This window comes from Nannobrachium achirus, assembly GCF_963921795.1.
Source record: "Nannobrachium achirus genome assembly, chromosome: 20".
Taxonomy (NCBI): Eukaryota; Metazoa; Chordata; class Actinopteri; order Myctophiformes; family Myctophidae; genus Nannobrachium; species Nannobrachium achirus.
This window is the reverse complement of record NC_137827.1, coordinates 49,071,145-49,086,704: the sequence shown is the minus strand read 5'-3', so window position 1 is coordinate 49,086,704 and position 15,560 is coordinate 49,071,145. Positions and strand designations below refer to the sequence as shown.

At 42.1% G+C, this 15,560-nt stretch overlaps 1 protein-coding gene across 1 annotated transcript in view; it reads left to right on the top strand.

Moving 5' to 3' along the window:
- The window catches only part of letm1 (leucine zipper-EF-hand containing transmembrane protein 1), a 35,876-nt gene that overhangs the window by 6,136 nt on the left and 14,180 nt on the right, over positions 1 to 15,560 (top strand). The window contains exons 2-8 of the mRNA XM_080751317.1: positions 3,252 to 3,309; positions 3,703 to 4,216; positions 9,898 to 10,041; positions 11,891 to 12,028; positions 12,826 to 13,029; positions 13,961 to 14,080; positions 14,625 to 14,756. Coding sequence (XP_080607443.1) covers positions 3,252 to 3,309; positions 3,703 to 4,216; positions 9,898 to 10,041; positions 11,891 to 12,028; positions 12,826 to 13,029; positions 13,961 to 14,080; positions 14,625 to 14,756 — 1,310 coding nt within the window. The remainder of the gene's footprint in view (positions 1 to 3,251; positions 3,310 to 3,702; positions 4,217 to 9,897; positions 10,042 to 11,890; positions 12,029 to 12,825; positions 13,030 to 13,960; positions 14,081 to 14,624; positions 14,757 to 15,560) is intronic.

Below are 15,560 nucleotides of genomic sequence, written 5' to 3'. Positions count from 1 at the left end.
GTTAGGGTGCCTTTTATGAGTTAATTTCATTAAACATCCAGCAAAGCTTGGCCAATGTCCAGCTTTGCGTGACGGACATACAGTATATACACACAAAGCCATAATTTAAGTCCCGGAAAAGACACGCAGCAGCGACGAATGAGGTATCTAGGTTTTTATGTCTATGGTCAAACCACCCCAGAATAGGGTTTGTATTATGCATGCATGCATTTATGTCCTTTCAAAAGTAGACCTATCCCAGACACGTGGAGCTAACTCAGTTGAGGTTTTGGACAAGGTTGACGCCCCCTCGCGGCTTGGGAGCAAAGCCATAATTTAAGTCCCGGAAAAGACACGCAGCAGCGACGAATGAGGTATCTAGGTTTTTATGTCTATGGTCAAACCACCCCAGAATAGGGTTTGTATTATGCATGCATGCATTTATGTCCTTTCAAAAGTAGACCTATCCCAGACACGTGGAGCTAACTCAGTTGAGGTTTTGGACAAGGTTGACGCCCCCTCGCGGCTTGGGAGCTTTTGGCTACGCCCCCTTCATGGCAGGGAACATTGAGTTTTGAGTCAGAAACCTCAGCCGATTTAGCTCCTCGCATCCCAGACACAGCTCACCTTTGACTATAAACGAAAGTAGCATGAACAATCTGCACAATCTGGAGATGCCTGCTTAAATTAAATGGAAATGTGTGAAAGTTGAACTGTGGTTGATCATTTATGATGTAAAAAATCAAACCTCGGTTCGAACTGAAGCGGTGAATTAGAGCAGTTCCAGATCTATGTTTTTGATTCAGATGGGTCCCAGGGACATTTTATGAGTCCCGTTTTTACTGGTGTGTTTGTGTGTGTGTGTGTGTTTTTTTTGTTTTTTTTTACCGCAACGTGCTCTCTCTCTCTCTCTCTCTCTCTCTCTCTGTTTTCTCCGTGCAGTTTGTAAGTTTCACTTTCGGTTTAGAAATCAGCATCGCTTGCTCTGTCTGGCTCTCTCGGCTGTCTCTCTCTCTCTCTCTCTCTCTCTCTCTCTCTCTCTCTCTCTCTCTCTCTCTCTCTCTCTCTCTCTCTCGCGCGATCCTGTTCATACTGGTGAGTGAGTGAGTGAGTGAGGACAATGGGACAGACATGACCATACATTGGAAGCGGCTAGTCACCGCTTCAAAAAAAATAATCAGTGAGGTTGCTGATTGACTGTAAAAACAAGACAAAGGGCTACTTTATATTGTAAACTATTTGTGCTCCCCAGATAACTCATGTTTATTCAGTTAAAAATAACATGGCATTTTCCCAGAGAAGCAACTGTTTGAGCATCACAACAAGATCCTCACTGTTCCTTTAGCTCTGGGGGCTTTCGGGGGGAAAAAGGAAGTGGAGAAAGTGCTGTGAAATTTTGGATCTGTCCCAAGAACGGTATCAAGCAACATATCATTAGGATTGTGTAATTTTGTTGCAATCTGGCATTGAAGTCAATGAACCATCATTTGGATGTTTGGAATGTAGTATACAATATGGAATGGAATCAAAACCCTACAAGCAAAAGTGTTACAGTTGGAAACACTGTAGGCTATGTGGTACTTTCCACAGTGCAGGCTATATACTGTATTTCCAGAGCTTTCATCCTGTAGATTGTATAACCGCTAGCTATAGTAGCTCAATACACATTTACACAAAGCTGACACAGTTCCAGTAAACTCTGTGTCCTACTGGCTATAAGCCCTGGCCTGTCGTGTTCCACCCTGGCTTTACTGGACGCGAGCTTACTGGACTCTCGCCAGCGGGCCATGTGACAATGCAGGAAGAGGCGTGTCCCCTCGGGCTATCTGCTCAGAGGTGATTGGTCTGCAGAGATCTTAGGGCTGCCCCCCCTCCCGCGGTCTGTGTGTACTGTGTACCACGTTTACCCTGACAGGTGCCTCCAGTACACTATTCAGGTCTCCCTCCCTGGGCCTCCCGTGGATGTCAATGTCCTGGGTCCATAATGTAGCCATGCACAGAGGGTGAAAATAACAACAATGCCACAACTGATCAATTATGAGAATACTATATATACAGTATAGACACACTCTATAAGCTATGTAAGCAATAAGCATATTTTCGCGACGCTCTTCTAATTACACTTCAAAAGACCATAACTCAGTGACACAGCCCATTTCTTTGACCTGTAGGACTAGATCTTGTGGCTTCAGCCTGAAGATCTAGTATTAAAGTCTTCATAAATTTAAATAATTTGCTGTTAATACAGTACTAAATAGCGTTGTGTCTGAATCTGATATAATTCAAAAGCCTATCTATTTATCTTTACAATGATTCACTATTTATAATGCATTTGTGTAATGAGCAGCACAGCTGATGTGGGGTGGTCCCACAAGTTGCTATTATCTGTGCTCAACAGAAGAACCAACTCTCCATCAGTAACAAGGAGCAAACGGGAGATATTGGCACTTCGATGCTTTATAAATTTAACAAACATTCTAGAGCAGGGGTCTTCAACAGGGGGTCCTCAGAGTTACTAAAGGGGGCCGCCAAATCCTTGTGTGATAGGATAATTATTTTAAATGAACAACTTGAACCCCTGCATCCCTAATTCTGTGGAGAACTTTAGACAAAAAATTGTAGATCAGCTATTTTTGGAAAATGGGTTTGGTGTAGAGGTGAAAAAGAGCAGACCAAGTACAGAGTGAAAGGTCAAGTTTGCTAAGTATCAACGATTTAAGATTTTAAGTGGTTAAGTGTCAAACAAGTCTATAAATCTATCTATGAAATCGATCAGAATCTCCATCACACGTTTATACAATATGTAGAGGGGGTCCCTGCTTCATCTCTCTCTCAGCTAAGGGGTCCTTGGCCTGAAAACGTTTAAGATCCCTGTTCTAGAGCCTCAGTAACGGGTGGAATTACAGAATAAAAGAGTTTTTCAAATGGTCAAACTAGCATCATAACTTGGATCTTTCATAAAAGCAAGTGTTAAAATAAGTGTCCTTTCACACAGTTCACTTCACCTAACTAAACAGATTTCAATTGTGAGATTTATTTTTGTTTCTTTAAGCCCTGCTAATAGCACTGCAGCCTAATGCGATGGCACTGCAGTCTAATTTGATTGAGAAATGAATCTGCCCCAACATTACTGTAGGTTATCGCTTTAATGTGTGATGCTTTTGTTTTCTGCTAACTAACAGGTGTTCTTAAAATCTCGCACTGACTGCACACACATGCCTAATGACGCGTTATCAGTACCCAGCTGTTCATGTTGTTTGCCTTCTTTCTAGGGAAACTACAAGATGGTGCCTGTTTCAACTGCACAGCACTCCGACTCTCCAGTCAGAAGTAAGCCAATTACACTGAATAATGTAGTGTCAGTCAGCAAAAAATTTCATGACAAGAAAAAGGAGACTATTTGACCCAGAAATTGTGGAATAGACCACAATGAATTTCTATTTAAAAACTTCCAAACGTGAAGATTATCATTTCATAATATTCTCTAAAATGCATTATTCTGTCAACAAGCCACTTAAGTTCTTTTAAATTCATAGAATCGTGTAGAGTGAATATCTACTTTTGCCATAAAACCTTCATTCCTGTCTGTGAGTCCAGATTTAGACCAACAGACCAATATGCTTGAATGCTACTTGCCAATGTCATGTTAAATTCCTGGTTTAAAAAACATTATTGTATCTGTCTTTAATCTGCATATCTTGTCATCTTCAATACAACTGATAGAATGGATGGCCTTCATCTTGGCAGCCTGGCCCAGCCCTACACATTCGGCCCTTCTCTCCCCTTACCAGACGACTTCATGTTGCCGTACAGTCCCCACACCACGGACTACCAGAACCTCTACTGTGGTATCACGGTTGGGGCCTTCTCGTCCCCTTACCCGGCCATCGCGGGGGCGAGCCAGGGGACGGTAACCCGGCGACGCCAGCGGCACGAGAACGTCGGCCGGAGCACGCGGTGGATACACACGACGCAGGGGAGGTGGGACGACTCGAAGGTGGAGAAGTCGCTGCGCTCGCTAAAGGACAAGAACAAGAAGCTGGAGGAAGGCGGGCCCATCTATAGCCCCACGCTGGACGCCGAGCCTGTTAGGCGGACGATACGACAAAGGGTGGTGGACGAAATCAAACACTATTACCATGGCTTCAGGCTGCTCTGGATAGACACTACCATCGCAGGACGCATGCTCTGGCAGGTCCTGAATGGACACATGCTGTCCCGACGAGAGAGAAGACAGGTAAGGAGCCACAGGGGAGGAAGAAATAATGTTATTTACTTATTTACAGAATTAATATTGAGCAGTCTCTTTCCTTTCTTTTTTTTTTTATTTAATTTATTTTTTATTTGGATAAATTCAAAGTTCGGTGATATACAGCATTGGTTCTCAACCTGTGGGTCGGGACACCCAGGGGGGTTCCCAAATTATTTTGGGGGGTCCCCAGATGATTAGCTTAATTTGCAACATTGTTTTCTCTCTCAACAGTAAACAAACCAACATATGTCGGAATGACCAAATGAAACATGGGCCAAATTGTCAAATATTAGTGGCAGAAATTTTCCCCAGTTAAAATATGATTATTCCGGGGGTCGCGGCCTGAAAAGGTTGAGAACCACTGATACACATCACATGAAAGAATCATCTGTGGGATTATATCCTATCATGGCCCAGTGCAGTACAAAGTCTTAACCTACTGTACCACAATATCAAAAGTTTGCTAGTTTCAAAGTCACTTTAATTTAAGCTTCCAATCTTTCCTGTTACTAGGGAAGGATTTCAATGGTATACTGTATGCTCTTTTTCCATCTCCTTCTTTTAACTTTTATACAGTTACATTCATATCTGGCAGATCCCCAGAACTACCGCACTTGACACACAACTCGCTGAAGGACGAGTTGTGTGTTCCTCTCTGAAATTACTAACTAAAAGGCACTTTGTCTTTGATTATATTGGTTTGAGAGAGGTATTCATTCATTTTCTTGTCCTGAATTGTTTAGCCAGGGATTCAACCAAGCTTGCAGTAATGAACTTACTCCTCTAATCTAGACAGTAAAATCTCATAGTGATCAATGTATTGCACAATATGTGCAATATGGGAAGTTAACACAAACCACCAGCCAGTTGCAGGTGAATTTGGACAGCATGTACACGGTTAATTTGTATACAAAATATTCTGGTGTACAACTAGCTATTGTTCAGCAGCATTTTTTTTTTACAAGGGTCTGTAGCAGATCACAGCTAGATTCCCTGTCCTAAATTGGTGTTAGCAGGGCATCTGAGCAGTAAAGATTATGGGCGACAGAGTGGTGAATCAGTTAATACAGTCTAGACTTTTATGGCTAATCTAATTGGATCAGTTAAAGAAAATGGCTGCAGACTGTGATACTGCATGGATTAGAACTCTCTAGGAGGAGTCTTCAGCTAGGCATGCAGAAAATACTCGCCCAAACATTGGTATCGGACGAAACACGCCTTGTTGACCGCCATGTATCAGAAAATAACATGACATTCACCCATGCCGATGTTTATCTACGGCGCTATTCCCAATAAAATGTGGAACTTTTTATTTAGTGTAACTTATACAATTGGGGTGGTTGTAGTTTTCTCCCTGATCTTCTATTCAGAGTAGACATTTCGATCAATTCAAAGGTCATGTCTCTCCTAGACACAGGATCTGACAAGATTCAATTCATCCCCTGAGCAAGTAGGCAGGCTCTATTAGCTCAGGTAAAAAGTTCAGCACTTGTGCAGGAAACCCGGTTTAAATGTGTGGTAGAAGAGGATATATCTGTTTAAATTTGTTAATTCATTTGTTTCCCTGGTACCTGTGGGAATGAATAACATTGTACCAAATGACAACCAAGATTTTAAGCAATCAGCATCAGCATTGGCCCAGAATTTCCCAGTCAATGCAGCCCTTATTTTTGCTGTGACTTTGAGTGACATAATTGAGCGTAGTTTTCCTGTTGACACCACACTGTGATCACCTTCCCCTCATTGTGTCATGACATTATGACTGTCTCTAGGCAACATGCCATATTATATTCATAGAAGGTCAGGACTGGATTGTGGCCCAAAGGCATTAAGCCATTGTTGGGGAGGGTTACCCCTGTCACTATGTCCTTACAGGGAAGGTGAGCAGACTGGCCCCATGTCATGCAGTTCACTGTGGTCATGCAGACATAGCCGACATCACTGGCAAGGCATGAATATTCTTGTTAAACTGAGAAGCAGAGTCTGTGCTCCTGTGGTTACACCGTGGACCTACTGGAGAATGTGCCCTTATGCTCTGGCTTGGTAGTGATACGTACGGGATGTGCTGGAAATCCTTGGAAATTCTAACATCCAAATTGACCCTAGCATCCCTCTTCTAGAGTGTACATTTGGCAGAAATAGCTGATCTATGTCTTGGCGTTGGTGTTAAACGTTTTGAATCATTGTGACATTTTGTTTATGGCACTTAATCCGACCTTGAACTTTGTTTCCGACCTAGATAAGTCACCCTAGAGAAGAGGCCTAATGGCTGCTGAATGATGAAATTATATGTTTGATATGATAAAATTGACTTATTTTCACAACACATAGCCTGCTACTCGCGGGTGTCATGACGTCTCGAACTGTCTGAGACCTTCCTGATTTCAAGCTGGGTGTCCCAACAAATATCTATAACATGTCCCAGTTTTCAACATTCACGATGAAATTGGCCTGCTTTTAGTTGAATAGTTTTATTCAGCACTTGGTACTAAAAGAATTTTCCCCCATCCTGAATAAAATGCCTACACATTCATTAAAGTGCACTTACAAAATCATTTGCATGCCATGCATTGCATACACAACATGCACATTAGGGTTCCAGTTAGGGTGTTTGAAAATATGATCACCCTACTTAACAGAACACTGTTGTTAATTAATATATAAATAGTTAGGACATTGAGATTGACCTAATGTACCAGCCAGTGTTAGAATCATGCTCTTACCATTGCAACACAACTATTGCACTCGGAGCCATTGCCACACAACCCCCCCCCCCCCCCCCCCCCAGTTTACAGTAGTGAGTGATCTCCACCAAAAAACACTGTGGTAATGGTGGGTCTTGTGCCCCTGCCCCCCATCGGGCCCTCATCACACCCCATCTACACCTTTTCAAAGGCAGCTCACTCCGTGGGAGGTGCACTCCCCCGACCCATGGACCTTCATTCAACTCTGGCTTGTTAATCTCTTCTCTTTTCATATTCTCTCACTCACACAGGCCTCAGCCTGCACGGTCTTTCTGTGTTAGTCTGTCAAACACACACACACACACACACACACACACACACACACACACACACACACACAGTTCTCTCCTTCCCTGCCTTCATGAGAAATAATTTATATGTGATTTGTAAGATTATGAAACGTTGTGGGAAATTGGGTCAGTGGCGAGGAAAGATATGATGGTATAGAAGATGTGTAGTACAAATACAGAAACGCTATATAGATGGATGGAAGCACTTTTTTAAGCGAACATTTGTAACTAAAAATTTGCTTCTGGGGGGTCCCTGGAACTAAATATTATGAGGTGGGGGTCCGTGGTCAAGTACATATCTTTTTGGGGGTCCTTCACATGAAAAAGTTTGAGTACCACTGACATAGAAACATAGGTTTTTCAAAAAAAACATAGGATTTGAAATATTCAAAGACTACACAATTTTTCAAAAATACATCTGCTATTTTTCAATAGTTAAAGCACAGAATAATGCGTAATGACGTGTTCCCAGTCTAAATGGGTTAAACCCCCTCCCCTATGAAGAACATTCATGGGGGGGCCCGCAGTGAATCCTTGTACCAAGGGCCCAGAAATTGCTGCAACACCCCTGCTGCCCACTCTCTCCTTCCCTCCCTGTGTCCCCCCCCATCCCTCCCATCCAAGTCTATCTAATGCTGCAGCTCATTAGAGCACATTCCTAACTCTTTCTCTGGGTCTTTACTTTATTCTGTAGCAGATAGGTCACCGCTCTATCTTCCTGCTCCTCCTTACGCATAATATCTCTAACTCGTGGATTTCTCACTTTTTTCTCACTTTATGCGTGAATAGAAATTTCTCTATTCACCCGTCCAGTCACTCCATCTCCCCTTTCATCTCTATATTACATTTGGGCTGTAGAACAGAAGTATTCCTTTCTCTCTCTCTCCATCCATCCACCCACATCCCTCTCTTTTTAAGTGAAGCTCTGTGAGGTGGTATACATGTCAATGGTGCTGAGGACAAAGGCCTTTTCACTCTCTGCCTAAATCCCTCACTCTCCTTCGCTTCTCTGACATGCAGGTGGACAGAGAGTGGACTCCCAGTCCCCAGAGACACTACCCCCCTCTGGGCACCCCTTAACCGAAAATAGCCAATCTACAGGCTCCCAACACGTCACTAGATGTGAGCTTGTAGATCGTCTATTTTCGGTGCGAGAGACAGCGCGCATTCCAAGTATAAATCGGGCATTAGCCGGATGCCTGCATTTGACTTGATAGATTTGATTTAATGTCTATTAGCTGGACAGCTGATCATGTGTAATTATTTCTTATCTTTTCGGTAGTCAGCAGTCATTCAATACTGGTGTGATGACCATACAGAAACATTTGATTTAATGTAGAATGTACAGCATACTATACATTTAAATTGTTAATATGTTGGCTTGAGATGCAAAGAGTGCAGTATTTCATTGTATTTTCCATATCATTCAGACTGATGAATTATGAAATAATGAAAATGAAGATCACAATAAATAATCAGGACTGTCAATTCAGCTGTAATGTTATTATGGATAAGTGTCTCATCAATAACGCAAGACCGGTTAGTGCCTTGGTACAATCAATAGACTGACATTCTTTGAGGATTGCTGTGGGGTCAATGCTACTTCTACCCTCGATTACAAATCCCAAGTATTTAAATGTTCTCCAATTTCCTCCGACTGTATGTTGGCACAGTGGTAGTTTGTAGTTTTTGAAGCCTCACTAGGCAGAATGTTCACTACAGTCTTCAGCTCCAGTACAAATAGCAAACTAGTGAATTAGGAGGATTCTGTTGCCTCAGTGATGTAAGGTCATGGGGTCAAAAGTGCTGACTGTCGTGTGGAAGCTGCTATTAAGAGGGTTGAGTGGGGTGATTGTAGGGGAAGACAAAGGGAAATGAGCTGAACATTATTCACACACAGCTCTCTCTGGTAGCTGCTCTCTGCTCAACGCTGACCTCTGCTGGACACTTGTACAATCTACAGCTTGGTAGAACACAACTCAATGGTGGATGACTGTCATTGAGATCGCTAAGCTCTGCTCTCTAATTGTGCTCAATGTCATTCTTGGCTTCCAAAGACTTGAGGGATACATACAACTTCACGAGGGACGCTTTCAAATACATTTTCACAAATAATATAGTGATTAGTGTTATTTCCATTTCATGAACGTGAGTTGATTGCAAAAGATCATTTAGACTTTTGAGTGATTGATTGAATACTTTATTAGAAGTTTGCGTAGGTAAAGGTACAGGACAGTACAGTACACTAATACATGGTCAACTAAAAGGATAAACACCACAAGAAAGCATGTGGACTTGTTTAAATTGGGATCCCTTTTTTTAACTCATACTCATACAACAGACACTTCCCCTTTCCCCATTCTTAACACATTCCTAATGGCAAAAAGCATGTTAAGTGCGTCATCGAGTCTTTAATGTCTCCTCCCCCTATTTCTTTCTGTTAGGAATATGTTTATTGTCAAATACCAGCCTTTGAAATTTCCTTTGCAATTACGAGAACGTGAAGACACCTAAAGGCTTCTCTCTTTGCTGCTTCTCATCAACAATCTTAAATTGAAATTTTTCTGGGTATAATGCATGTGCACTCACTGCTCTGTCAATCAATACCTTAAACAAGCCTTTTTCTCCCCAGTTCCTGAGAACGTGTGCCGACGTGTTTAGGCTCCTCCCCTTCCTGGTGTTCATCATTGTGCCCTTCATGGAGTTCTTACTTCCTGTCGCATTGAAACTCTTCCCCAACATGTTGCCGTCCACCTTCGAGACAAAGTCCAAAAAGGTACTGTTCATTTTCATCCTTAGCAAATACTGACATCTGGTGCCCAGGACACAGTAAAGTCCTCAGTATTAGGCCTAGAATTATTTAATGCTTTAACTATTGAAAAATAGCAGATATACTTGTAGATCTGCTGTTTTAGAAAAATCGTGATTTCTTTATTTTTGCAAGTCTTTGTATTCAAAGACTTATATTTTTTTTAAAGCGAACATTTGTAACTCAAATATTTGCTTCAGGTGGGTCCCTGGAACAACATATTTTGAGATGGGGGTCCGTGGCCAAATACATGCAATTTACCACTGACTCCGAAGAAGGATTTAGAAGATTCGGGTCAAAAATATTCAAAGACTTACACAAATGTTCATGATTTAAAAAAAATAGCAGATCTACAAGCTCGCAGGGTTGTGATACCAATTTCCTTCAATTAGGAGAGATAAACAGGATAAACAAGTTAATTTTAATGATGATACATATAAATTAGCTCTAGGCAGACAAAAGTAGAACTGGAAGACAAGCTCATAAATTATCTTTTTGGCATTCTCTCCTGATGGTATGCATTTATAACCTACCTCAAATGTATTTACTTACTAGATGGGGAGAACCCTGTTACTGAACAAAATATATTATTTTCTGAATGCAGAACTTTAACTTTTTAACCAAATTCTTTTTGTTTTTAACCAAAAATAAATCACTTATCGCACAGAGGATTCTACGGTGCAGTATAGCACATCTCTTATGACCTTTTACCTAGAGTTTCAACTTTCCCACCGAGTTCTAATGGGCTGGTCTTTAATGAGGGTTAAAGTTACCTGCAAAGAGGTCTAGCCTTAATCCCATTTGAATTGTAATCCTTAACCATAGAGTAGCTGGCCTACCGTCCCTAACCGTTCTGACCTCGACCTGCAACCCAGAGCCTAGGTCAACTTTTACAGTTCTGTAAAAATTATGTCCTTCCAAAAAGGTCCTGCAGTGCTCCATGGCTAGTCTATTGTTTATTGTAATCTTTTGTCCCATTTCTATTCTGCTTCCTCTGTTTTTAGCAGCCTGTTTGAGTGACCTTTAGTTTGTATTTGTTTGTATTTGTGTTCAAAAGTGTGAAACAAATTTAATTCTGGGAAAAATACCATTATTTACTAAATAATTCAGTCTAGAGCAGTGGTTCTCAAAGAGTCTCCGCAGACCCCAAGGGGGGCCTTGAGGGCAGCAAAATGAAAAACGATTAGATTTCTCTAATATTCAACAGCTAGAAGTTAGCTCAATGAGAGAATGTTTAAGATTTACTATCCAGATAATAGGTTTCACTCTCTCCACTGTTATCTCCTCACAAACAATTTAAACAGTTATAGAACTACAGATGGAATCTACAGGAATCCTACGTCTCAATTAAGGCGTCCTTGACATGAATTTGTTTAAGAATCGCTGTTCTATAGCAGTGGTTCTCAACCCCCAGGGGGGTCCCCAAATTATTTTGGGGGGTCCTCAGATGATTAACTTAATGTGCAACATTGTTTTCTCACTCTACAGTAAACAACCCAACATAATGTTTGAGTGTATAGCATATTTCTGAAGTGACAATTGAAGGACTTTTTAATACCTCTAAAATTACAAATTAAACATTGGCCAAATTGTCAAATATTAGAGGCAGGAATTGTGAAAATAGCCGATCTACATGCGGCGTTGTGAGCATGTAGATCGGCTATTTTCACAACATTACATATACAAAATGTAATGCCTCAACTCTTTGTGCTCGTCAAGGTGGGGGGGGGGGGTCCCCAGTAAAAATATGATTATTTTGCGGGTCGCGGCCTGAAAAGGTTGAGAACCAGTGTTTTAACGTGCGTCCTGGTTTCAGGAGGAGCGGTTGAAGAAGGAGCTGCGGGTCAAGCTGGAGATGGCCAAGTTCCTCCAGGACACCGTGGAGGAGATCGCTCTGAGGAACAAGGTTGTCAAGGACAATGTCACCGAGGAGTTCTCCACCTTCTTCCAGAAGGTTGGTCTCTACATGTGCTCCTGAGTACCTCCAATATGACGTATACATCATGAAAGACATGAGTCTCGGTGGTCCCTGCTAGGCCAAGACTGCATCCCTGCTTTCCCAGGGGAGATAATGCTTCAGGCCATACTACTGGTTAACCACTAGGTGTCCTACCCGACACCAGGGTATACCTCTATATACACTGGAGACCACCTTTAACCACTGCAGATGTGCCAATGATATTGTATTAATAATACCAACATACAGGTTGTCTAAAATACTTTTATAATTCATAAAAATGTGTAGAGAGTGTACAAATGTAACATAATGGAGGGGGAGGTTCCATCATATCACTCTCTTCCACTCTCCTCATCCTCAAGCGTTTCACTGTAGGCCACGTCCATTCCTACTGCATGATAGGGCTAGAGTCTTGCCCTATAATGCAGTATGATTGGACGTCGATATGAAATTAGTATCACGATTATTTCAAACCTTTGCCCCGATTGCAATTAATGAACAATTACTATTTAGTAGTAGTGAAAATAGATCTACAAGCTCAGAATGCAGTTGTTTTTTTCCCCCCATAAAAAAGACGGTCCTCTGTGTGGCCATGTGCTCCTTTGTTTACATCCTGGCCACATGGTGCGTTCCTGTTGCCTGCGAAAATAAGATTAAAACACTGAAAAAACGTGGATTAATGAATACCTCTGCAGTTGATGTACTTGATTAAGTCGGATATTGGTTCTTAGTGGCGGTTTTGATATACAGTACATGTATTTGTGCTTAATTTGCTGCATTCCTCTTCCTCCTAGATCCGAAACTCCGGGGAGCGCCCCAGCAACGAGCAGATCATGCGCTTTTCCAAGCTGTTTGAGGACGAGTTGACCCTGGACAACCTGACCAGACCCCAGCTGGTGGCGCTGTGTCGCCTGCTGGAGCTGCAGTCCATCGGCACCAACAACTTCCTGCGCTTCCAGCTCATCATGAAGCTCAGAGCCATCCGCGCCGACGACAAGGTGACAATATCACTGAGCAGTGGTCCTCAAACCGTTTAATTTCAAGGACTCCCATAACTCTTGAGAGTGTAGGACCTGTGTATGTGTGTGCGTGTGCCCCTTGTCTCTCCCTCCCTCCCCCCCTTTCCCTTGTCTCTCCCTTGTCTCTCTCTCTCTCCTCTCTCTCTCCCACGGCTCTTTAGCCTTTGTAAAGTGTCTTGAGATAACTTGTTATGATTTGACACTTTAATAAAATGTAATTGAATTGAATTTAATAAAATTGAATTGAAATTGTACAAATGGAACCAAATGGACCCTTGCAGGTCCATTTGGTCCTTGTGCTGGGGAAAGCCTTTGCAGATAATTGCTACCGTCAGGGAGCATTTAGTATTTGAACACCGAGTCCGTGTCCATCTGTCAGTCACAATCAACAACTGCTCAGTCAGCTATGTCTGTTTGGGGAGAGAGGCGGATCACACTTGGCTTCCACAACGCCATGGTCGCCAAAGACACAACGACAAGTTTGTGCCGTATTTAGAAGCTCTGACCTGACGGTCACCACTCGCCATTGGTGTGTTACTTGTGGTAGATCTACAAGCTCACAACAATGCACTTTGAGCTTGTACATTCACTATTTTCTGCGAAAAAGGGAAAAAAGAGCAAACAAGCAAATTATAGGGAGCTGGTGGTATACTGTGTATGGGGTTTAAGTATTTTGCTATAGTATATATACTGTACTTTGTTGCACGACAAATAACAAAAATAGATCTACAAACGTTGAGCTTGTAGCTCTGCATTTTTGCTGTTTCTGACATGCTGAAGTGACTGATTCTGACCTCAGTTTAGTACAAGCTGATTTCTGATCTTCTAAATTGACCCATTCTGATCTCGGTTCAGACTGAGCTGAGTCTTCTAATCTAAACGATGCTCTGTCTGTCATTGATTCTTCCAGCTGATAGCAGAGGAGGGAGTGGAGAGTATGAATGTGACTGAGGTCCAGGCTGCGTGCAGAGCCCGAGGGATGAGGGCTCTGGGAGTCACAGAAGACCGACTGAGAGAGCAGCTTAGCCAGGTAAAAAGAATGGACTAAATGAGTTTGTATGTGTGTGTGGTGTTGTTGTTATTTTGGGGTGTTATGTTGTGAAGTATGACCAACTTGACAAAAGATATTAAGGAACTTAGATTTGCTTACTTCGTTTAATTATACATGTAGATGGGGTAAATGCAATTAACCCATTAAGACCTGAAAAATACATGAAAATGTCTTCTAAATCCTAATGGATTTCTTAAAAACGTATGTTTCTTTATCTTTGTGCTCAAAGTTTTGAATCTCAAAATATTTTGTTCCAGGCACCCCCAGAAGCAAAGATTTGGGTTAAAAAAAATCCAAGTTAAAATAATATATATTCAAAGATTTGAACACATTTTCATGTTTTTTTTCCCTCAAAGATAACAGATCTACAAGCTCACTGAGCTTGTATATCTGCTATTTTCAAATAGCCAAAGTATTACAAAATAATGGTTAAAGTGGTTACGTGACTCAGATGCGTTCCTGGTACAAAATTGTGCCATCAGACATACTGTAACAGGACCTCCATTTGTTTCTCCATGTGTAGTGGTTGGAGCTCCACCTGAACCAGCACATCCCCACCTCCCTGCTGCTGCTGTCCAGAGCCATGTTCCTCCCTGACACCCTGTCCCCTGCTGACCAGCTCAAGAGCACCCTGCAGACCCTGCCTGAGATTGTGGTACGCTAGCGTGGCTGGGTCTCCATTTTATATGTAGTTTTATTAGGAATCGGTTTCATGTGTATGTGTGCGTGCATGCGTGTGGGGAGGTGGGGGGATGGCCAGTTATTCTTGTGGGTTTAAGGACCAGGTGTGTCTGTATGGGTCAGGGGTGCAGCCATGGGTGGGCCTCCATGTAGAAAGCTGGACCACCCATTGATTTTGGCCAAAAAAATAAAGGAAAAAAAAAGGAAAATAATGATAACTGATAATGATGATAGGGAACATTTCAATACTTTATTGTATTTAATTGATAACTGTTTAGTTTATATTTGGAAATGTGTTGTTGGGCTGAAGTGCAGCTGGGAACTCAATGCATTGTATTGGCCTATTATTGTTCGTTGCTGCTGCCGCCCGCACCCGTTTTAACCCCCCCAAAAAACCTAATAATTTACAGAAAACCCCGCGCAAAAAAACGAAGTCCCCCCCTGTGCCCACCCTGACGTTTCCAGGCCCAGCCTATTTCTCTGTTCTGGCTGCGCCACTGGTATGGGTTCAGTGGTTCAGTGGTTCTCAACCTATGGTATGTGTACCACCGGCTATTATTGTTTCCGTGGAAGACGCCTTGTAAAGGATCGCTTGTTTTCGGTTGAGACGACGGAGGCGCACTGTCTGGGCTACTATCGAAATACTCATATGAATTATTCATAACTTTACCATGCTATCATGGAAATCTGATTTAAAAACGTTTTGCTTTCCTGTAGGCTATTGGCTATTAATAATTATCAGTGCCGTGTTTATGTCTTAGTCTTTGTCGTGTCGTGA